We start from the raw sequence: 23390 nt of genomic DNA on the forward strand, positions 1-23390 counted from the left end.
TATCTCAAAAACTAAAGTTTTAGAGACATGAAGGTGATGAAAATGTATATTCACCATCACCTCTCACTGCTCCAACAGAAGGGTGCAAATGTGGTAGTGTATTTAGGTCTACTTCCTCTATCCTTAGACCCCATTTTATAGTCCTGTGAATTGGTTGAGGTAGTTGGTAATAGTTTTCAAGGTACATGCACATTTTGTGAAGGAGGAGAGTGTGTACACACATATTTCTTAAGAAGAAAGAGCATGTAGATTGCAAAAGATGTTTTCATTCATGATTTAGGATAAACAATGGTTGCCACTACATGGTATGAAGACCTTATGGCCATTGAAGACATCATAGTGTCAAACAATATCATAGCAAATGCAAGAAAACTTTTTGTGATAGAAAAGCACTACAATCCACCTTTGTGCGATAATTTTAGAAACGTTTTATTTTGATGTTGTTGAAATCATATCTATTATGCTATTTTTAAATTTTCTTTGCTATTATGAGAGTAAATTAGGGGAATTTTCAGGTCTCAAATGAGCCTCCTAAAGAAAATAATAAAATGACAGTTATGTATTTTTAAAGGAAAAGAAAGAATACTACTTCTTTGGATTGTATTTTTTTCTTATGTACTCGTACGTTTACTGAAATGTCATATTAACGGACACATTGGATGCATAATTATATTTTGCATCCAATGAGTACCCACTCTGCATATTTCTGAGTAGACCTGCACTAAAAAAATGACAATACAATTAAAAATACTTTTCCTCCTTTCCCTACAAAGATATTTACCGTATAGATGACATCCTTTTCTTAAATCTTGTTAGTTCTTTTGAAGTTGATTTTTTTGGTACATTTTTTGTTTTGAGGCCTACTTTTACCTCCAAAATCCTTGAATGAGAGATAGAGTGCTCGATACTATATTCGACTTTATCTTTTCTAGGGTCTTGCACTCTGAGAAAGCCTTGTACAAGTTAACTTATACTCCAAGAAAACTCTTATCATCTTAGCTATAAGAAGTGTGAGTCAGACAATTTGATCACGTATGTCTTTATTCTTACATTTTATTTCGTCCATTCATTCTCATCCAGACTCAGAGATTTTGAGTAGCACCTGATGTTGTTGTACTCATTAAATTTTAGTTCCCAGTTGGGAAGAAATAGTTACGAGCCATTAAAAATCATAATTACATCAAACATGGTGGTCGTGAATAATTTAGTGAAGAATAATGGTAAAGAGATTGTGAATTTAAGAAAAATGAGCAAAACATACTCCAAGATGTAGCTCATGTACCATTCTTTACTTATCATGTGTGGGCTTGAAATGAATGGGTTAGATCAAGGGGATCATGTTGTATGTCATTGAAGTAAATGCATGAGACATGATGGAGTCTCTCTAGGTTGAGGAGAAAACCCTAATCCCATCCCATCAAACATGTTTCTCATACATAAGGTAGAAAATAAAAATAATATTGGAGAGTTGCAAAGTTAAAGTGTTCAAGTGAAAATTGATTGAAACTAACCCTAGAATTGACCCAATTTTCCAAAAATGGCCGACCTAATGTTTGATTGAAATTAGTGGTGGAGATAAGGAGGATCATGTTATATGATTTTTGTTGTAAATGCCTAGGAAACGATGGAGTCTTGTCAAATTCTTTCAACTACGCAATGATAATGAAAAGTCATCCATGATGGACACTATCTTTAGTGCCAATAGTTTTCATACAAAGCATGAATTTTGGTGTTAGTTGTATAACTCAAAGGGCCAATTGAGAATCATAAGTCAAAGGTGGAGTGAAATTGCAAGTTGCTAATCTAGGTAGTCCTATTTTTGTCCGAAGCTTTCAAGGAATAAATAATTAGGGTAGGAAAAAATTCCAACCAATAGGATAAATTATTCCAACATATTAATACTACATAATTGAACAGTTATGATTTATTTTTGTCTATGCCAAGGGTGAGCACTAAGATGACATCTAATGCATATTCAACCATAACATTGTAATCTCTTTGATTTGCAAATGCCTAATATATGTTTATTCAAGTTGTTAATCTTAAACATGAAGAGTTGAAGTTTAATTATAGACCTATAAATGTAGAACAATTATAAGTTGTCTTTTAAATGCAAAAAAATAATCAAAGAAAATCATTGAAGAACTCATATTTTAGAATATTAAAACATTCAAGAAACATTATTGTAGAAGATATATCATTAAATGACTACTATAAAATTGAAAATTATTTCACAATTATAATAATAAAAGAATGCAGAGAAAGTCCACAAAAACATCTATTTAGGGAGGGAACTCAACCAACAATCACATCTTTTGAGTTGAACCTTACCTTAAAGTAAAGTTGTTAAATGCCTCATTTAAACTTAATTCTCACAATCAAAATGGAATAAATTCTTTTTGGAATTTATTGTGAATGTTGCAAAGTACAATCTACTCTATCGCCTTATCTTTAAATTGCAACTATCTCAAACTTTTCATTTAGCTTTAAATGTGTTGAAGAGTATACTATCTGTAATATAGGGTCCTTGAATGTCCCAAATGAATGATAAAATACCCTAATAACATCCTAAAACATAATTTACCAATAATCCTACATGTCTTAAAAATTAGTATATTTTACAAGAAGTAATGACCAACTTCCTTTGACCATTAACTAACTTTTAATAGAAATAGCAACGTTTTCCTTAAATTGATGCACATCATCAACAAATGAGTCTCCATGCTCTCTTTGCCCATGGTCAACTTTATCTTGTTGATCTACCTATTTACATGCGATTGGTTCAAATCATTTTTTGATCTAGACTGTAGCTTCCTCATGAGAATCTATTAACTTCCTCCCATTTAGTAATTTCAATCCCTTGTTCAAACAATATGAAACTTTTCCCTTCATCCAACTAGGGAATATGACTAGATTAGTTGGTGGGAGAATACATTGCGTCATACTAGTAAGCACATTAAAGGTTGGGTCTACATGTTATGTTCAAAGTAGAACAACAATTTGCAATTATCTCATTAGCATCTAGAGAAGGTTTGCACCTTTATACAATAGGTTCACTACAATGTGACTCTTTAAGACGATCTTACAAAACTGGGGATGGCAGTTTGATGAACTAAGGATTATTTAACTAATAGTTTTGAGCTTTTCTATCCTCTTTAGTGGAGTCAGTAAGGGGATGAGGGTTTGCAAGTTTATTTGCACTTTGTTGATAAAACATTTGTAGCAGAAGTGGTGATTGGATTTTGTTGTATTGATGGTTCTGTTGCTAAGGAACTTGCTTAGGTTAGAGGTATGTTTAGCTCCCGTTTTTAGTATTTTTTGTCTCATTATTCTTTTATGGATGGGGTGATAGCTAATAGATATCCTCATTGTTTTGTTCCGCCTATAAGTATTATTATGGTGACAAGTATATGCTAGATTAATATTTTACAAAGGAAGAGTGGTTTTCTCATAGTCAGTTGTCATATAACTAACTTTTGGTTAGTAGGTTTGGGTAACCTCCCATATTAGACTGCTACTATTCAGTTGTGTCTTCACTATAAGGTTATTACATGATATTTGCGGAATCCATTTAGATTTTGGTTTTTACCCTTTTACATGTTGGATTGGTAGTTGTAAAAGTTGCACAAGTAGTTTGATATTTGGCATCATATGGACCTTCCATTTCTAGGAAAGTAGGCTATTGTTATTTTTATTCTTCACGTGTCTCATGTTTGTTATTTTCCTTATTTGTTTTCTATTTGGACTCCATTTTTATGACTCGAGAACTATGTTGCGGGAGAGCGCCCCCCCCCGAAAAACCCGCTCCCGAATCGCGCTCCGGGCGGGAGCGGCTCGGGAGTGCGCTCCCAAAATCGCCCCCGGACGGGAGCGATTTTCGGGAGCGCGCTCCCTCAAAAAAATTTGCGCTCCCTGGTCTGTTAGGAAGCGATCGCTTCGGCGCTCCCGGAGTGATTTTTAACGCTCGAGAGCGATCGGGGAGCGATCGCTCGCTGATCGCTCCGGGAGCGATTCGAGCCGGGCCGGGAGTGGTTCGGCAGAAAAAAAATCTGCGGACCCGAAAAATAAAAAAAAATTAATTTTTTTTTTGGGTTTTAAAAGCCCAATGGGCCAAAAAAAATTCATTCTAACTTCATTGAGCTTGAGTTTGGAGCTGGAGCAAGAGCAAAGGAGCGAGGAGCAAGTGCTGAGGAGCGAGGAGCAAGTGCTGAGGAGCGAGGAGCAAGCCTGCAGAGGTAAGTAACTTAGTAATTTAGTTAGTTTAGCTGGTTAGATAGTAATTTAGTTAATTTAATTTAACTGTTTGAGTTTAAAAATCATGTATTTAAATTAAATTAATTAATCCCAATAAATTAAATTAATTTGCAGATTCAAGAATCAAAACCCTACAAACATCAAACACCATGGACCTGGCTATATTTATTGGCATTTTCCTCTTCCTGGTCCCTTTTATGGTTATTATGGTGCTAGAGAGTAGGAAACGGAGGGGGCCCCAAACTGAAGAGGGGGATGAAGAAGCCGGAGAAAGTCAAATGGGTGAAAACCTCGATGAGGAGGAGCTGGAGGAGGGTGAACATGACCCTCAAAAAACTAAACAAGACCAAACTCCATTGTGGAAATATGTTCACAGGGCTGAAACAGGGAGAGGGGGTGGAACCACTAAATTTCATTGCCCCCATTGCAACACTGATTACACAGGTTCATACACCCGTGCTAGAAGACACCTCTGCGGGAAAAGGCCATGGGATGGAGAGAAACAAATAGGAATCAAAACTTGTACAGCGGTGTCAACAGCGGATAGAGCCAAATACATAAGGGAAGAGGAGGAAGCCCAATACAGAACAAAAAAATCAAGGGGTTTCTTTGAACCAAGCTCACAATCACAAAGAACTCCTTCAGCATCCTCCCAAGGCAGTGGATATGGACATGGAGGCACAGGGTCATCATCTTTAAGGCGTAGAACCATATCAGATTTCCTTGATGAGGGGTGTAGGAATGATGTGGATTCAAAAGTTTACAGGTTTCTCTATGCATGTGGGATACCATTCAATGTTCTACGCTCACCTTATTGGCACGAAATGGTTTATGCCATAAATGATGCCCCTAAAGGATACAAGAGCCCTGGGTATGACAAGGCAAGAACCGTTGGCCTTGATCATGAAAAAGCAAAAATATCACATTCTTTGAATAAAATGACAAGTTCTTGGACTGACCATGGGGTGTCCATTGTATCTGATGGATGGAAAAATGTAAAAGGCAAGCCATTGATAAGTGTTCTTGCTGTGTCTGTTAGTGGTCCCATCTTTCTAGCTGCACATGATTACTCAGACAAGTTCAAGACCGCCATCAACATTGCAGAAGCATTACTTGAAACAATTGAGCGTATTGGCCCATACAATGTCATCCAAGTCATCACTGATAATGCTCCTAATTGTAAGGCAGCGGGAGCAATTATTGAGGATAAATACCCCAACATATTTTGGTCTGGATGTTTGGTTTACACATTGAACCTTCTGTTGCATGATATTGTCAAAAACAAAAATGAACAATACCAATGGATTGGTAATTTGTACAAGAAAGGCAAACAAATGATAAAATTTATTACAAATCATAGCAATACCCATGGCCTTTTCCGCAGTCACTCGAGATTGGAGTTGCTGAAGATTGCGAAAACTAGATTTGGTAGCTATTACCTCACCTTCAGGTGCCTTTTGAAGGTAAGAGAGGCATTAGCTAGCATGGTATCAAGTCGACATTGGCAGGTATTAAAGGAAAGGGCTACAAATGCCGCTAACATGGGAGGTTTTGAAATGGTGGAGGAGGCCGCTCTTGATGGGCAGTTTTGGACAAGTGTGAGGCAGGTATTGGATTTCACCAAGCCAATTTATGACATGATTCGGTTTGCAGATACAGACAAACCAGTGATTGGCGAGGTGTATGAGCAAATGGATACCATCTTGGGGCAAATAAAATATATTGTTCATAATAGAGATCCCAACTTGTACAAACTAATTCATGATTGTGTGTGTGAACGGTGGAATAAGCTTAATGTTCCACTACATTGCTTGGCGTATATCCTTACGCCAAAATACTACTCTACATCTTGGTTGGGCCAACCTGCAGCAGGGGGTGGGGTTAGGACCAAACCCCATTTAGATCCAGAGGTAACTAAAGGATATTTGGAAGCATTAGAAAAGTTGGTACCTGACAGGGAGGAATGTGCAGCTGTGCGCCTTGAAATAGGCAAATACTTCAGTGGCACTAGTTTGTATGGTAACTTCCATGCAATGGACGACAAAGATAAATTTGATACTCTCACATGGTGGGAAACATATGGCGGCCACGAACTTCTGCCAAAATTGGCAAAAAAAGTTCTTTCACAGGTTGTAAATTTTTCTTCTGCAGAGAGGTGTTGGAGCACCTATAGCTATATACATAGTGTGAAAAGAAACAGACTCAATGAAAACCGAGCAGAAAGCTTGGTTTATGTGCACTACAACTTGAGGCTGTTGATTCATTACTGTGATCGGGCTAATGAGGATCCCACATATAAAATTTGGGACAATCACCCAGAGGATGACAATTTGGAGGATGGCGTTGTACATATTGAAGAACTAGAAGATGAACTTGTAAGGGATGAAAATGAAGCCATGCCACCTCCACCTCCACCTCCACCATCTACTGGTAGCAGTGCTCGAGGTCCGAGTCTTGTTCCTTTGCTGTCGCCACCTCCATCTACACCCTCGCGTGGAGGTTCTAGTTCTGGTCGTCGGTCTGTGCGGGAGACTCCTAGAAGACCACCACGCCCTGCTTATACTCCTGGAGACTCTCGTGGCAAGGGCCACATGTAGATTTACAGTTTACTTGTCTTTTTTAGTTTCTATTAGACTTTAGTTTTCATAACTGTTGAGTTTTGAGTCCTTGACTCTTGACTCTTGACTCTTTCATATCATAATGATATTTTTTGTAAACATTTTATCATTGTGACAATGAAAATTTGAAGTTTGAAGTTGGGCCTTGGCAATTATAACTCATTGGTAATGATTGTGAATTATGAATATGATGCTTTGTGAAAGACTAAAGTTGTTTCATTTCATCTCATTATTCATGTTTCATTTTATAAATTTTTAACATTTCATATCATGTTAACATTTAGAAGTTAGGACTTAGAAATATCTTCGATATTACTTCTTGTAATGGTTAAACTTAGCTTACAAGTACAACTTTGGTGATCAATGATGATAAATGTTATTGAATTTTGAAATTTTCAATTCTGAAAGCTTGAAGTTGAAACTTTAAGATTGAATTTGATGAATCATGATTTATAAGAGTCTAAGACTCAATATGTTGCAGTTGTAATATGTATTTTTCTAACTTGTGGACATGGTTGATGACGATTATAATTTCTAGATGATTGATGTGATATGGTTCAATGATCAATCTATGTTTTTTTTATGTTTTTTATGTCTAATTCATCATTCTACATGTTTTTGTTGACATATATGTATCAAAAATTTAAAAATATAAAATATATATATATTTTTAAAAAATCGCTCCCGGATTCGCTTCCAAACCGGGAGCTTCTGAAAATGGTCGCTCCCGCTCCCTTTTTCGCTCCCGCTCCCGCTCCCAAGTAACATTGCTCGAGCAAATTTTGAGAGATTTTTTGTGGTCTAAGTATGTTGGGGATCAATGGTTTCCCTTGGTTACATGGGATGTTCACACCATGCCCAAGTAAATGGGTGTTCTTTGATTGATTGATTTTGCCACTCAAGGGAGTATTCTTATATCCAAGTGGGTGGTGTGGTGATTTGAAGGTTTATCTGCTTGATAGATTTTACTTTAGCATCAAGTTCTTTTAGTGCAATATCCTATTAAAGTTTAAGGGCCCTTTGTAGTATGGAATGCATTATCTAGTCTCCTCATCTATTTCAAGTGTTTGAATCTATCATATTTTGAAGAATTTGGGTTACCCGGAAGGTAGTTTTTAGTTTGGTTCATTGGGAGTGGGAGGGAAGTATGGATGGTTGGGATTCAGCTTCCGATCTCATTTGGAGTTGGAGACTTTAGGATGGATTTGTGGTAGAATTGTCTTCAGTTTTGTCCTCTAAACTTAGTAAGAAGGGAATCCTTTTTTAGGGGTGATTTTTGGGATTTTATGTCATTCTTAGATGGAGTGGTCTATCCCCAATCCTAATATTTCGTTGGATATCTAGGGATTTATATGATAGATGGACTCATTAGTTGCAAAGTGTTTGGTCCTTCATGCTTTCTTATAAGTTGACAAGTTTTACATCATTAGTGATATATGAAAGTGTTCTATCCAATGATAATTGATGAAGGATTTGCAATTAGCTCATTAGCATCTAGAGAAGGTTTGCACCTTTCTACAATAGGTTCACTACAATGTGACTCTTTAAGATGATATTACAAAATTGGGGATGGCAGTTTGATGAACTAAGGATTATTTAACCAATGGTATTGAGCTTTTTCATCCTCCTTAGTGGATTCAGGAAGGGGATGAGGGTTTGCAAATTTATTTGCACTTTGTTGATAAAACATTTTTAGCAGAAATGGTGATTGGGTTTTGTTTTATTGATGGTTCTCTTGCTAAGGAACTTGGAGACTTTAGGATGCATTTGTGGTAGAATTGTCTCAGTTTTGTCATCTAAACTTAATAAGAAGGGAATCCTTTTTTGGGGTGATTTTGGGATTTTATGTCATTCTTAGATGGAGTGGCCTATCCCGAATCCTAATATCTCGTTGGATATCTAGGGATTCATATCATAGATGGACTCATTAGTTGAAAAGTGTTTGGTCATTAATACTTTCTTATAAGTTGACAACTTTTACATCATTGGTGATATATGAAAGTGTTCTATCCAATGAGAAGGATTTGTAATTAGCTCATTAGCATCTAGAGAAGGTTTGCACCTTTATACAATAGGTTCACTACAATGTGACTCTTTAAGATGATCTTACAAAATTGGGGATGGCAGTTTGATGAACTAAGGATTATTTAACCAATTGTATTGAGCTTTTTTATTCTCTTTAGTGGATTCAGGAAGGTAATGAGGGTTTGCAAATTTGTTTACGCTCTGTTGATAAAACATTTGTAGCAAAAATGGTGATTGGGTTTTGTTGTATTGATGGTTCTCTTCCTAAGATACTTGGAGACTTTAGCATGCATTTGTGGTAGAATTGTCTCAGTTTTGTCCTCTAAACTTATTAAGAAGGGAATCCTTTTTTGGGGTGATTTTTGGGATTTTATGTCATTCTTAGATGGAGTGGCCTATCCCCAATCCTAATATCTCATTGGATATCTAGGGATTCATATGATAGATGGACTCATTAGTTGCAAAGTGTTTGGTCATCGATACTTTCTTATAGGTTGACAACTTTTACATCATTGGTGATATATGAAAGTGTTCTATCCAATGACAATTGACAAAGAATCAAATATTTGATGGTCATTGTAATGTCCCCTATGAATTAATTTCCTATGGGAGGGGAAAGTAGCCTACCAAACCCTATAGGTTATTATCTTGATAAAGGGGGAAAACCAAATTATTCGATGTTTGGGGAACATTTGGTAAATTTTGGGTCAACTAGGGCAAGAAGAAGCCCAAATTGGGGATGGAACTTGCAACCCCTCACATAAGAGTAAACCTCATGAGAAATCTATAAATATAGGAGAGTCGGAATCACTTTTAATCATGGATTTGGTTTTGATATCTATTTTTCTTCGGTTGAGGCTCTAAGGATATTAAGATCCCATCTCAGTTGACCAACTTTGGTGGAGTTGATCCGACCCTATCTAATCATTTGTCTAGTTTTGGTGGAGTTGATCCCACCCTACCTAGACACTGATTTCCTTGTTCTGGCACAACATTGGAGAAATTCTAGTTTGGCTCTGAAGATTCACTGTTTTTCCATGTTCTAGCACAATTATTCTTCTTGAGCAACTCATATCAGTTTTGGCACAACAAGGTCAAGGTTATCTATGGACATTTTCAAAGATCAACCCATTTTTCCCAAGGAGCAATGAAAAATCTCCCATTTCTTTTTAGGGAAAAACCTTGATAAATTATTTGGTGTGAATTTAAGGTTTGAAGCAAATGTGTTAATCCCATCTGAGGAGATTCTGGGTCGCTTGTCATAGGGCAAAGCCACAGACCCAGCTCACAGGTTGTAAGCTGAAAATTGAGACTACAAGCTACAGATTACATACCCTATTTCTTACAACACATTCTTGGTCCAAAGCTACTTATGTCTCTGGAGTCGTGTACTTCCCAACCAGTGTTTGAGGCTTGTTTTAATGATATTATTGTGAATGTTGAGTACAGTTAAGGGCATATCTAGAAACAATAAAGTAACTAGTCTAATGCAGTGATTGATATGAAATCTAACTAGTAATTGAACTAGACTGTGTTGTTTAGTAATGGTGTATTTAATTTTGCGTCTCAATATTGTTTATGGGAATTCGATATGTTGAATATATTTGTTGTCAAGGGTAGTCAACCTTGAATTTTCGGAATTTGTTGAATAATCATAATTATCGTTGTTAATACAGTTGTAATCCACTGTGCATCGTTGGTTGGATACATTCTTGACGAGATAAATCGAAATCTATGTGAATTCACTCAAGAATTGTCCATTGATTAGATTTTTATATTCATGCCTATATATTGTTATGAATAGGCATTATTGTTAATGATTTTTGAAGGAAACCCTAACTAAGGAGGAACCCTAAGGGCAAGAATTTACCCTAAGACATTATAATGGTAACAAAGTTGTGCATCCTACCAGCTTGTGAGTGTCTAAGCTTTGAAGATACAAGTTACAACCATGGAGGATAGGGGAGGTCAAGGAGAACTAGATCCTAGTGATCTCTTTAAGGTACTAATCCATGGACAATAGGAAATGACCAATTTACTATTGTGAAGGCAGCAACAAATAGACCAAGGACAACAACAAATGACGTAACTCATCCAGACCATAAACAATTTGTTGGAATTATGGCTAATGTGTTGTCCTTGATGGCAACTTGCTTGTCAAATATATCATTGATGTCAACTGGGTTACAATATGATGGTTATGGAACTAATGAGAAATGGAATTGTGGTAAAATTATATGGATAGAGAAATTGTAGCTCAGTGATAGATGGATGACAAAAGTAAAGTTTGAGAAAGTATACGTGGTTTTTGTGAAGAAGGGTCATGTACATACGTTGGTCTTGTGAGCAAAAATCATGTACATAATTCGAGCAATGTAAATTTGGATATCAGTGGTCATTACCATGGTATTTTCCCATAGTAATTGGGGCGACAACGTTTGTTTGATCTTGTCAAAGAATGCTAATGACATTACCAAGGGATTTACCTGAGGTATTGGCTAAGGCAAAAACTATATAAAGAGATGGAGATCAAGGTATTAGGTGTGCAAGTAAATGGTTTATTCATATGTGATTTAATCTAAAATATGTGTGCACCAAGGAGCATGGGGGAGGCCCAAATATGAGAGATTTGAAAGTACTTTTATTACTAATGTTTATACTTGACTAACTTATATATGTTCAGGTATGTAATGATACAAGATCTATTTGAACGAGTCTGAAGTGATCTATGATTTGACAGTAAGGTATGTGGAAAGAAAGTTGTGGTTGCAGTGAAGGTATGATTTAGTAATTTAAGATTTGTACCCCTGGTTTGATTTTGGTTAGTCGTGTACATATGTAGAAGTGGTCCAGTATTGTCATGTATAAATTCTGTGATAATTTATTCAATGTGTTGAAATATATACGCGGGTGTTGTGCATGGTAATATCATACATATGTTTATTTGTCTTGTGGAAGTCGCATATATGTACTAGGGTTTGAATTATTGCTTGATGTTGACAGTGGATGATGTTTGTTCTACTTGCTGGTGTCTGTCAATGATGTCTTGATGATGCTGATCTTTGTTAGGTAGTGTTGGTTGGGTTGATTTAGTTGTGGATTGAAATATCGATCACTAATAATGTTGTAGAAGTGTGACTGTGTATGCTTCAATGATCTGTGAATGAATCAATACTTGATTCAGTGTTACAGTGATTCAGTTAGATAAATATTCAATTTTCAGTGATCTGAGATTTGTATGTAGGTGTTATACAAAGAAAGTGCATATATACGCGGGTATTCTTCGGAACAATAGAGTATATATTTGAAGTTAAATTTGATCAGGGTTTGCAATGACATCACTTTGTTTTTGTAAAGACCAACATTGTATGGATTGGTATGATCTGGTTATGGTGATTAAACGTTGATTCAATATTTTATGATTCAGTATGGTATCTTCGTTTATTCATTGATTGGATGAATTTGGTTTCATAATGGTTAATTGGAATTGGGCATAATGTTGGGCGTGGGTCCAGTTTGAAAATATGATGAAAGGTGGCCTACAAGTTTTTACGTTTTTGAGATAGATGGGTGTAGTCAGAAGTATTATGAAAAATGGACCACGAAGGGTGCTGAGGGTTGGAGCCTTCAGTAAGGGAGTCAGAGCTTCCTTCCTATGGTAGCTAGTAATTTTTTTCATAAGGTAGGTGCTGCCTTCCAGTAGGAGTTAATAAACGAGATCAGGGGCTTGTATCTCCTTTCCAGTGGGTGCTGGAGAACAAGTGGAGGTTGTATCTCCTCCTGTAGGTGGGTGCTTGCATGTTGCTAAGACTCTGCGACAGTACATAATGTAACGAAGTTTTTCTTTATAATAAAATAAGAAGACAAAGACAACTGTAGCAGTGGTTTTATCCCACATTGGGTTTCCACCTAAAATCTTAGTGCTCATATGTGTTGATGTGTTGCTTATGTGTTGTTATTTATCTACTCTTTACTGAATACTAAATGCCTGATGAAATTAATAATGCAATGGTAAAGTTAAACATCAGATGGAAAGTATAAAAGATAAGTAAACTGGATATACTATATTTTCCTTCACTGAAGTCACGTACACACGTTGGTTGCATAAAGAGCAGTACCATACAAAATTCAGAATATGAAACGAAAAGTTAAAGTGAATTAAAAACACTGATTCACCCCACTCCCCTCCCCCCTCTTAGTATTTTTGCTAACACAATTTAGGTAACAATGTTCTTGATAACAAGAATGGGGCTAAAGGGAGCAACAACCTTAATGCAATCTCCTTGAAGACTTTTGCACAAATAATTCTTGGACAATAACTCAAAATTTTATTTTTTGAAGGGGGGAATCTGACATCCAACAATATCATGGCTCACCTGATTATTAGGCCCAACGTGCAAGGATAAAGGAAATTGTGGCACAACGTGCCAAAAAACTACAAAAAGGAGAAGAGGAGAGAATAAAGGAGCAAAAGGTAGAGCCACTTAAGTAGATGAATGAGAAAAGAATTAACGATAACTCTGGTGCCATCTCTAGCCCCAAAAGTTGTGATTATGTAGCAGTTGTTGCCAACAAAGAAAGAAACATATAAATTGAAAGGTGCAGGTTCTTCCAAGAGTTAGGAGGAAAATGTGATGGCATTTTTAGGAAATATTTAACACAAATTGTGTTCTCAGAAGTAAAACTAGAGAGATGCCCATATATCATAACTAAGCTAAAAAATAGTTGTGATTGGGAAAGTAGCAACCCTAACATACACTGCAATATTAATGTGTTTCTTGTGCAGAATAGAGAAAAATTCAACATGGTATGTCTTGACGAAAAACAAGAAGGTGACATTGAATGCCATATTGACAAAGGTTGTGATAAATTGCATGATTCAGACATTGTTGAAGAAAACACCAATGATGAACAAAGTTTGGTTTCAATAGGAGGAAATTGGAATGATTAACTTATCCCTGATGATCCAGTTCTAGAAGTTCCAATACAACATACATCAGATAGTGAAATTCAAGCTAATGAAGAATGTAGTAAAAAATATACCTTGGTTTCACAAACTGTTCAGAAAGATCCCATATTACTTAATGATGAGAGTCTAAAATTGAATGATTCAGAATCCATTGATGGGTACCAAGACTCCTTAGTTAAAGGGAGAAAAAAAACTAGAAAATTTGCCAAAAGTACAACATAGGATATTCAAGAAATTGTGTCCTCTAAGACTACAATAACCAAACCCAAGAGGCTATGACCAGTGAAGCTCATGAAGTCATGTTTAAATTTTTAGATATTAGCAAAGAGCGTTTTTATCTCAATGAGTTGATCGGCTCTCAAATAAAGGGAGATGACAACCAACAAAATTAAGAGAATGAAGATCAGGAAGGTGGAGAATCAAAAGTCCTCAAAAAGAGTTTGAGCTTGTAGGTTGTGGATAATAACGTTGATATTTATTCTCTTTCAGGTGATCGAGACCCTTAGTCCCCTTCTTTCTTTGAAGAGTTGGAGAAGTCATCATTATAAAACTCAACGACATCCCCTATTCATAGCTCCAAATTATTAAGTTGGATCCAGTCTACTCATTCTACCCCTCCTACTTGTGCATCATTTGCTAATTCAAAATGTGATATTCACTGGCCACCTCCAAAATTTGTGCTTTACACATATTCCTCATAAGTTTTCATTGAACATGTGAGTTGGACATCTGTACATCAGGTTTTTCATAATGCAACAACCAAGATATCAATGTCTAAAGGTCTTGCTAATGTATCTATTGGGCCAACCTCTAACATTGATGACCACAAATGTCATTGTAAAATGCACGATCCAACTGTAGGCCAATCTAATATGGCACATGAGAAAACGAGTGGACTCTGTAAGGGTAGTGGAAGTATGATAGAGTTGAAATTACCTAGGCTCGGTTCAAGCATGCTTGGTAAAAATGAATGTTTTCAAAAACAAAAGTTGAGGCCACTTTATCCAAGTACTTCTATCAAATGGATTAAAAGGGTTGCACCAAGAGGAGCATTGACTTGAGTCCACATGGAAATACCAGAGAAAGGTCTCCATTGGAACATATGGAAGTTATAGTTCCTTCTACAGGAAGTGCAGTCCATCGGCCAACAAAAAGTGGATCTACAAAGTTGAAGTATACAATTCCAAAACCATTTGGTCTTGCCATTTTCAAAGGGGCTTCTACAAGGGTGCAATCTATCAAGGTAGTAGCCAGTGACATGAACCAATGTATTGGCATAAGAAGTAGTCCTCCCGCTTTAGTTCCAAAAGGGGACAAGATGTCAATAAAAATGGATAAACATACCATTTGAAATCTCTTTTTCTCTAAAAATGTACATCTAGACGACTGAAAATTGGATTCACCCAAGCATACAAAAGTAGGGGAAGATGCCCATTGCACCTTTTCTTCAAATGTAAGTGCAAAATAAATCATAGGTTCTAAGGGAATGTCTATCAGTGCTCCTTCTGCGACTAGTTTTAGCTTTAGATGCAATGAGATAGTTGAGAAGCATAAGGATTTTTGTTTGTTTGTTTGTTTGTTGTTTCAGAATTAAAAGGAAAATTTGAATGCAAATGAAGAAGAGAAAAACCAATTGTAAGTCCAAACAAGGGCGCTACAAGAAGCTAAGATAAATATTCCTAGGAAAAGTTGGGAATTCAAAGCATCTCCCATGACCTCATTATACCATGAAAGAACTCCACCAAGGGTCAAGCTAAAGAATATACCTCTTACCAGCCCACGATCTCCTAAGTTAGGGCGAAGGAGCTATGTTGGTGTAGAAATTGAAAATGAGCAGAAGGAAGGATGCAAAGCAATTGAGTAGTATCCACTCTTGAACACAAGGGGACAACTTTTGCAGCACCCATACGTACAATTGTTTGAGTACAAGTAATGTCAAGAAGGAGGACCGTAATTACCCCCATGTATTAATTGCCCATAGGAGGACAAGGTAGAGTATCTAACCCCGTAGGCGATAGTATTGATAAAGGGGGAAAATAAAATTATCTAATGTTTAGGTTCACATTGGGTAAATTTTAGGTCAACTAGGGAAAATATCCCAAATTGGGGGTGGCACTTGCAACTCCTCACATAAGAGTAAACCCCACAAGAAAATCTATTAATAGAGGAGAGTTGGAATCACTTTTCATCATGGAATTGGATTTGATATCTATGTTTTCTTGAGCTAAGGCTCTGAGGGTTTTAAGGCCAATTCTCTGTTGATTAGCTTCGATGGAGGTGATCCCACTGTATCTAACCCTTTGTGTGTTTTTAGTGGATCTGATCCCACCTTATTTCGACACCCTTTTCCTTGATTTGGCACAAAATTGGAGCAATTTTGGTTTGGGTCTTAAGATTAATGGTTTTTCCTTGTTTTGTCACAATGATTATTCTTTAGCTGCTCAGATCGGTTTTGGCACCACAAGATCAAGGTTCTTTGTGGACATTTTTGATGATCAACCCATTCTGCGTAAGGAGCAACAAAATGTCTCCCACTTTTGTTTAAGGAAAAACCTGGATAAATTATTTGGTGGAATTAAGGGTTTGACGCATCGATGTTATGATCCCATATCAGGAGATTATGGGCTGTGCAGGTCATAGGACAAAGCCACTCACCCAGGTCATAGTTCATAGGGCACATACCTAGATTGTAGTACAAGTGATAGACATAGGCCTCATGCCCTATTTCGGACAACTAATTCCTGGTAAAAATCTATTTCGGTTTGTCGTGTTACAGGACTTCCCAACTAGAGCTTGAGGCTTGTTTTAAGGATAATCTAATGATTGTTGAGAATAGTCAAAGGTCATATCAACAAACAACAAAGTTGTTAGTTTTGTACAGTAATTGATATGCAAGCTAGCAATTTAGTAATTCAATTGGATTGCGTAATTTAGCACTGGTGTATGTAATTTGTCGTCTCAGTAATGTTTATGAGAATTTTATTGGTTGAATATATCTTTTGTTGAGTGTAGGGAACCCTCACTTTTGGGAATTTGTTGAATAATCAAAATTGTTGTCATGAATAGAGTTACAATCCACTGTGCATCATTGGTTGGATATATTTCTCGCTAGATAACTCTAAATTTGTGTGCATTCACTGAAGAATTGTAAGTTATTGCACTTTTATATTCATGCCTATATAATTTTATGAGTAGGCATTCCTATTAATGTTTTTCAATGAAACCCTAACCAGGGAGGAACCCTAACGACAAGAAATTACCCTAGGACATTACAGTCTTTGTGTTGCTTATTAGGGATTTGAAGCATTGAAGCACACCTTTGGTGTTATGAATACGCGAAGTAGTGTTGGAGGTTTCGTTGGTATCAATGCTCAGTGGTGCTTGAGAGCATTGTTTTCTAGTAGAATCTTAGTTGGTAATTGGTGGACTTAGGATTTCCTTGCATTTTTCGGAAGTTTTTTCTCATGAACTTATCTCATTGACTTTATTTTATTTTATGTGGTGGGATGAAGCTCAACATCAACTTCTATCCAAATGAGCTTTATTTATAAAAAGATGCCCTCTTTGGCCCTAGTTGAGTAGTTTGATTTTCTTTTAATGATTTTCTTTAAGAAAGTTTTTATGATGTCCTTTATGTATATCATTGCATCCCATTTTTATATATAGTTTGTTGTGAATATTTTATTGTAAATATAAGAAATATTTTCCACAAAGGGAAAAAAATGTGAAACTCATTATCATGCAAGCAAAAAAATAGAATAGGATTCAAATGATAACCTTTGCAATATACACCATGTGAAGTATGACTGAATTTCAATTCTATACACCATCTGAAGTATGAGTGAATTTCAATTCTATACACCATCTGAAGTATGACTTGAATTTCAATTCAAGATGCCATTGAAACAATGTTGCATGAATAATGAAATGGTTGATGGACAAGTGGATCATTGGCTCATATGGAAAAATAAAGCCAATGCAATATGAAAACAACACACTAGTGAATAGATGGGTCATATGAGTAGGCTTATTTGTCAATAGTATACATGGATGATTTATAGTGAAAACACTTTTAATCTATTAGTGGAGGTTTTGATTTTTTTTCTTAATGGAGTTTGTAGGTATTTATTTGAAAATGCATAATTAAAAAGTTTTCTCCATAAGAGTATAGGGAGTAGGGAGACATAAGTATTTATTTGAAAATGCACAATTAAAAAGTTTTCTCCATAAGAGTATAGGGAGTAGGGAGAAGGAAATAATTTTGAGGGTGTTTTCTCCATTATGGTTTGGAAGGTGATTGACTTCCCCTAACAAATATAAAATTGATTTATTCAACATTTCTTATTTACTATCCTTCATTAGTATGGATTTGTTGAGTGGTTCTTGTTTGCCACAACTTATTCAGGTTGGTAAAAGTTACCAACTTTGAGGCATTAAAATGAGAACCAAATTTTAAATAGATTATTTATGGAACATTGTTTGGAATGGGTTTGAGGAACTTAAAAGTCAGTGATCCTATGAAAGTATGACACAATATCAAAAGGATCACTTCTTTGTGAACAAGAAGGATGATATAGTAGCATTTATCATCATTGAACAAGGTTTAAATGACAGCATTCTTGCCAAAATTGCAACAACAATCACGTCCAAGGGAACATTTTTCCCCATTCCCTCTTTGCATCTCTGTAAATATTTTCATTTTATTGTTTTTCAAATCATTACCCCTCTCTCTCTATATATATAATTCCTGTGAAGGAGCATCACTTATCACTGCTGAAAATTCTAAGTGGATTTTTAGTAACTCCCATAGCATACCATTCAGGACTTCTCACTAATCACACTTCAGATTTTCCTATGAGTTTCACTTTTTCCCATTAACATAGGGTCAGGGATTTGATTGGTTTAAAACATTTTTACAATCAAATTTGCTAAAGAGAAGTTGGACAATCGTGCTCTTTGCCTTAAACTACATACTTTACATAACATTTTATAACTTTATATCTAACTATGGCTTGATTATAAAAGTCATTATTCCCTTTTACTTTTATATCCTTAAAAATAGTATTAATATTAAGGGCTTATAAGGTTCTCTTTACAGTTATTTTTTAAATTTTATCCATATATATTAAGGTAATAAAATAAAATTTTATTACTTAAACAATAATGTTCATTTAATATTAATTTTAAATTTCTGACATTTACATTTAGTTAACTCTATTTTTCTCCATATTGAAAAGAAAGTGATTTTTAATTTTTCAATGCCTATAAAATATTTATAAATAATAATTATTAAGTTACAACAAAATCACAAATATGATATAGGAATAATAACATTCAAAATTTTCTAACCTGATTTTAGTTTACAATATTGTAGGAACATGTTTTAAGAGAAGAGAAAGCTTTGCTCCATAAAAAGGTAACAAGGAATTTGAATTATTATCGTTATTATAATACATTTGTTCGTGTTTATATGATTTTAATTTAACTCTTTATTTTGCATGCCAATTTTTTTTTCCAGTTGGTTAATCTTCGAGGTGCTAATGGTTGCACAATACCTTCAATTGGATTGACAAGCATAGAACGCGTGGAAGTTCAGACCCAACTGGTCATGAGACCTCCAAATGTACAAGATCATCTCTGAATGCACAGGATCATCTTCTTGTTGTTTATTAAAATTTTAAAATGAGATAAAGATATTATTAATTCATTATAAAAGCTTTTAGATTGTAATTTATGTTTAAAATTAGAGAAGTTAACGATACTTTTTAAAATCAGACCATTTTCAAAATTAAAATCTGATTAATATATAGGTCCTCCCGCTAAAAGACTCCACGGACGTCCAATCTTTCTCTAAAGATACATTATCGATAGTTGTATGTTTATTTTAATAGTAACTTTTGAATATGATAGAATTCTTTTTCAATTATATATAAATAAAATATTGTAACATTTTAGTATTTAAAAAACTTGTTGAAAATATAGTAACTTAATTAAAAAAAACTTAATTGAGAGAATATTTTGGGTACTCCCTGTTTAGACGACAATTTAGCTTTGCGGTTTCAATTTGCTTTATCATGTGAATTAAGGATGTAATTAAGATATAGCGCAAGAAGGATTTTGTCAGCATGATTACTGATAAATAACCACATGCCATTAAAGATGTAATAAAGTAATTGATTGAATAATCACGGTGACATACTTTGATGGAAAATATTGTGTTGTGTCTTATCCTTTCTTACCTTCGTCATATCCGTGACTTTGCAATTTTATATTTATATTTTTAATTAATTTATTATTAAAAAATAATATAATTTTAAGGTTTAATTAAATATAAATTATATTTTATTTTATTATAAATATATTTAATAATAATAATTATGTTTGAAAGTGTTTTTTCAAGTGAAGAAATTACACTTACAGCATAGTTATTAAATTTGGTTAAATTGGTAAACGAAATCACAATATTTCTCAATTTGTTTTGTTGGGCTGAATTATATGTCAAAAATCTATGGGAGATAATTAAAAGGAATATTAGGAGATTAAAATTGGTTTAATAGGAGACTTTTCTGGTTAGATTGTAAAATCACATTAATGGATTGTTCCTGGTATTTCTCATTTCTCACAGGCCACAGAGATGGACGACAATTTTATGGATATTGACAACATGCCACTACTTGGATGATGTTTGTCTGTTTCTGTTACACAGTATGGTCATTGATGAAACCATACTTTATTTTGGTATTTGCTCTAAAAATGATTCTTTCTTTCACTGACTTTTGATGGACTGTACGATAGTTGATTTTTGGTCCTCATACTTTAGCAAATGGTTATGGGTACTTGTTTTGCCCTGAGGCCTTGGAGGCCTTGGTTATGGGTACTCTCTGTATGTTACTGTTTTACTTTTTGCATTTGTGCTCACTGTATTTCATATGATGCACTTGCCCACATATGATGGACTCTATGTGTAGCTTTCAACTAAACAAGATATACTGTTTTTTCATACTTTAATATCAACCAGTGTTTTTTTCTTACTGAAAAAAAAGAGAAGCAGCAATCAGTGGGGCAAAACAAAAAACATCTTTATTCAAATTACTGTATTTTGGAAAATTTGAAAAATATAATTATATTTTTTTAAGTATACTAACTATTTTTTTCAGAACTGGAAAAATTTTAATCTAATTATTGCAGTATCCTATAGTATCCGAATAATTAGAATTTAGTAACTATGACTTGGAGCAGCTCTCAGGTGTGCATAGTTCAGCTGGGAATTGGGGATTAGTCTGTGGGACTTGTGGGGACCAAACCTCCACAAGTAGCAGCTCAAACACAGCCCAGGGATATATTCCAAAATGTTATTTTAAGGGGAGGGTTGCTTGAGCTCTTCCAATAAACACATAAAAAATGTAATCCAATTATAATTCACCATGTGTTACTTCTATTTTTCAATTTTACTGACATATTTTTACAAATATTTGTCTAGATTGTAGATTTTAAAAATAATTTAGAATTTGAAATGGTATCAAAATATCCCAAAGATATAGAATCAAATTATATTCAACATTCCTGGCTACCCGAAAAAAAACTTAAAAACTTGTGAACTCTGTACAGTCTAAATAAAGCACCACATTGTATAAACACTATATGTTAATGGATACAACATACAGTACTAGGAAAGCAATGCCAAAGTCAATACAAACACGACAATGGAGAAGAGTAATTACGATTATTGCGAGGACTGCAGCGGGACTTGCCGCTTGTAATCCGTGATGAAATTTCCCAGAGCGCTCAGAGAGGCTACGCCACTGCCAGGATGTTTCAGGTATATTCGGTGAGGTAGACTTGAAACTTTGACTTGAAGTCAGCACTAATTCTGTTGCCGCTGCTGGGGTTGTTCAGTTTGGAGACGTTCTCCCACTCACCCTAAAGTATTATCATTCTTTTTGGAGTTGTGGCCAAGTAAATTGATCTTTGTAAATAAGTGTGATAAATATAATATATAAAGGAAGTTTTATATATATATATATATATAATTTTGAAGTGAAAGTTATAATTAATTTGGAGATGTTCTCCTACTCACCCATTATCATCTTTTTTGGAGTTGTGGCTAAAAGTTATAATTGATTTGAAATTATTAATTTTTATTGTCATATTTGGTAATTTTTTAAAATGGGGGTGGCTAGTCCCCTGAAGAAACATTTATTAGGCCATATGTACAATATATTACATGTATCCAGGCAGATAAGCATCACATCAATCAAATATCATTGACCATATATCAATATGCACTGACGATCATACAAATGGCTGTAGAGCAGCCTCACGATAGTGTCATATTTGGTAATTATAATAGTGTAAGATGAATTTTTTGAAAAAAATTGTTTTTGCAAATTTCGTTTATGTTTTATGATGGGTGGAGTGTTTTATATATATATATATATATATATATATATATATATATATATAAAATTTTCAAGTGAAAGTTATAATTGATTTGAAATTATTAATTTTTATTGTTATATTTTGTAATTGTAATAGTGTTAGATGAATTTTTTGAAAAAAAATTGTCTTTGTAAATTTGGTTTATGTTTTATAATGGGTGGAGTGTTCATCCAAAAATTGGATGAACTAAATATGTAAACATAATGCTTTTCTAAAAATTCATCTTACAATATAAATAATTGCAAAAATCTTGTAACATGTTAAAGTGGTATAATGTTACATATTATTTTAGTGAGCTAAATCATATGTTACAGAATAATGTTCATAATGCTACAATTCAAATATTTTAGACTTTTTTTCTTATATTTTTTATATGAGCAGTGTGTAAAATTTGAAAAGAAATTGTTTCAATAACATATTTGAGGTAGTATGTCTTGAATGAGTTTAGATTTTTATGATTTTCATGAATTTTAATCCAAAAAATAAAAATAACTAGATTTCACCTTATTTTATTAGAAATTTTCTCATTATTGATAAAAATTTTAAAATAATTTTTTTTTTTAAATATAAATTAAAAATTTAATAAAAATATATAAAAATATAAATTGAAAATTTAATGAAAAATATTAAAAAAAATAAAAATAATAGATATAAATAATTATTGATAAGTTATCTAGAACATAATAATAACTTTTTATATTTATAATCTTAATTTCACCTTTTTTATTTATACATGGGATTTCTTAAGTAAAATGACAAGTTTATATATATATATATAACAAGTCAATGACAAGTCAATTTAAGTACATGAAATAATGTGAAATAAGTAATTTTACGATGATTGATAAAAACTTTAAAACATTTTTTTAAATATAAATTAAAAATTTAATGAAAATATTTAAATATATAAATTTAAAATTTAATGAAAATATTTAAAAGAAAGTAAGATTAATGAATATGAATAATTATTGGTAAGTTGTCTAAAACATAATATTAATTTTTTTATATTTAAAATCTTAATTTCACATTTTATACTTATAGACGGGGATTATTTATACACAGGGATTTCGTAGGCAAAATGAAAA

General features: G+C 34.1%; 1 protein-coding gene across 2 annotated transcripts in view; it reads left to right on the forward strand.

Annotated features, from left to right (window-relative positions):
* LOC149212060 (MADS-box protein SOC1-like) overlaps positions 1 to 23390 on the forward strand; it is a 332389-nt gene that overhangs the window by 275479 nt on the left and 33520 nt on the right. The window contains exons 7-9 of one of the 2 annotated variants that reach the window (XM_089391675.1): positions 19241 to 19282; positions 19385 to 19489; positions 20492 to 20868. In XM_089391675.1, the coding sequence (XP_089247801.1) occupies positions 19241 to 19282; positions 19385 to 19489; positions 20492 to 20548 (204 nt within the window). In that variant the 3' untranslated portion in view covers positions 20549 to 20868. Of the gene's footprint in view, positions 1 to 19240; positions 19283 to 19384; positions 19490 to 20491; positions 20869 to 23390 lie in introns of those variants that run through there. The other variant, XM_089391674.1, reaches the window with a different exon arrangement.

This window comes from Pinus tabuliformis, chromosome 1_1 (genome assembly GCF_031772625.1).
Source record: "Pinus tabuliformis cultivar Carrire ecotype Pingquan chromosome 1_1, CPIR1, whole genome shotgun sequence".
NCBI classification, from domain to species: Eukaryota; Viridiplantae; Streptophyta; class Pinopsida; order Pinales; family Pinaceae; genus Pinus; species Pinus tabuliformis.